The sequence below is a fragment of the Penaeus monodon genome, chromosome 29 (genome assembly GCF_015228065.2).
Source record: "Penaeus monodon isolate SGIC_2016 chromosome 29, NSTDA_Pmon_1, whole genome shotgun sequence".
NCBI lineage: Eukaryota > Metazoa > Arthropoda > Malacostraca > Decapoda > Penaeidae > Penaeus > Penaeus monodon.
In genome coordinates this window covers 9,687,579-9,688,449 of record NC_051414.1, presented here as the reverse complement: position 1 = coordinate 9,688,449, position 871 = coordinate 9,687,579, and the positions used below count along the sequence as shown (strand labels likewise).

General features: G+C 43.7%; 1 protein-coding gene across 1 annotated transcript in view; it reads left to right on the top strand.

Annotated features, from left to right (window-relative positions):
• The window catches only part of LOC119591727 (balbiani ring protein 3-like), a gene marked incomplete in the record, with an annotated part of 83,966 nt that overhangs the window by 75,962 nt on the left and 7,133 nt on the right, over positions 1–871 (top strand). The window contains 2 exon segments of the mRNA XM_037940476.1: positions 90–335; positions 536–790. Coding sequence (XP_037796404.1) covers positions 90–335; positions 536–790 — 501 coding nt within the window.

The following is an 871-nucleotide window of genomic DNA, read 5'->3' as shown; positions in this document are numbered from 1 at the left end:
AAAAAGAAAAGGAGGATGAAACCAAACGTACCTATGCCTTTGCGTCCATAATCTTACTAACAGAAAAACCTTTCCTTACATAACTCCAGATTGTGAAATCCAGACGAATTGCTCCGACAGAGGAGGCTCTTGCAAGCAGAGCTGTAATGCCAACGAAACTGTAATACCTAATGGCTGCACGGGAACAAACTGCATGTGTTGCATGCCCAATGACAACTTGGCTGTCTGCACAGCTAACGAGGCAAACTGCCAGGGTACTTGTATGGACGCCTTGAACTGCGATCAAGTGATACCGGGCGGGACTTGCAATGGGACGAACTGCCAGTGCTGTCGTGGTAATGACAGATCGCCAAATGCTGTTTGATTTGATTATCGCACCGTATATTTTCAATTGTAATTTTGCTGCTGATATTTGTTTGTATGTTTTTTTTTATACCCTTTCTTCTCCCTTTGGTCTTCTCTCTTTATTTCTTTACTTGATATATTTATTGTTTTCTTGTTCATTGTCCTTTTTTTTTCTTTCAATACCCAACAGATTGCAATCCTCTTCAAGTCTGCCAAGATCTGAACGGTGAATGTATGCATATACCTACGGGTGAATGTCCAAATGGCTTAATCAAGATTCCGAATGGGTGCTCCGGCTTCGAATGCACATGCTGCGTCACAACGTCTGGGTTGCTGAGCTGTCCGGCATCACCATCTTGTCCTGGGAGATGCAGAGACGCGCGTGTGTGTCCGGTGGTGATAACGGGTACAGCCTGTAACACGGACGGGTGCTCATGCTGCCTCGGTAAGTACAAGAAAGAAAAAGAAAAAAAAGGGGAGTGGTGTAAGTATATGGTTGATTTTTTTCATGAGATGTTTGATCAGT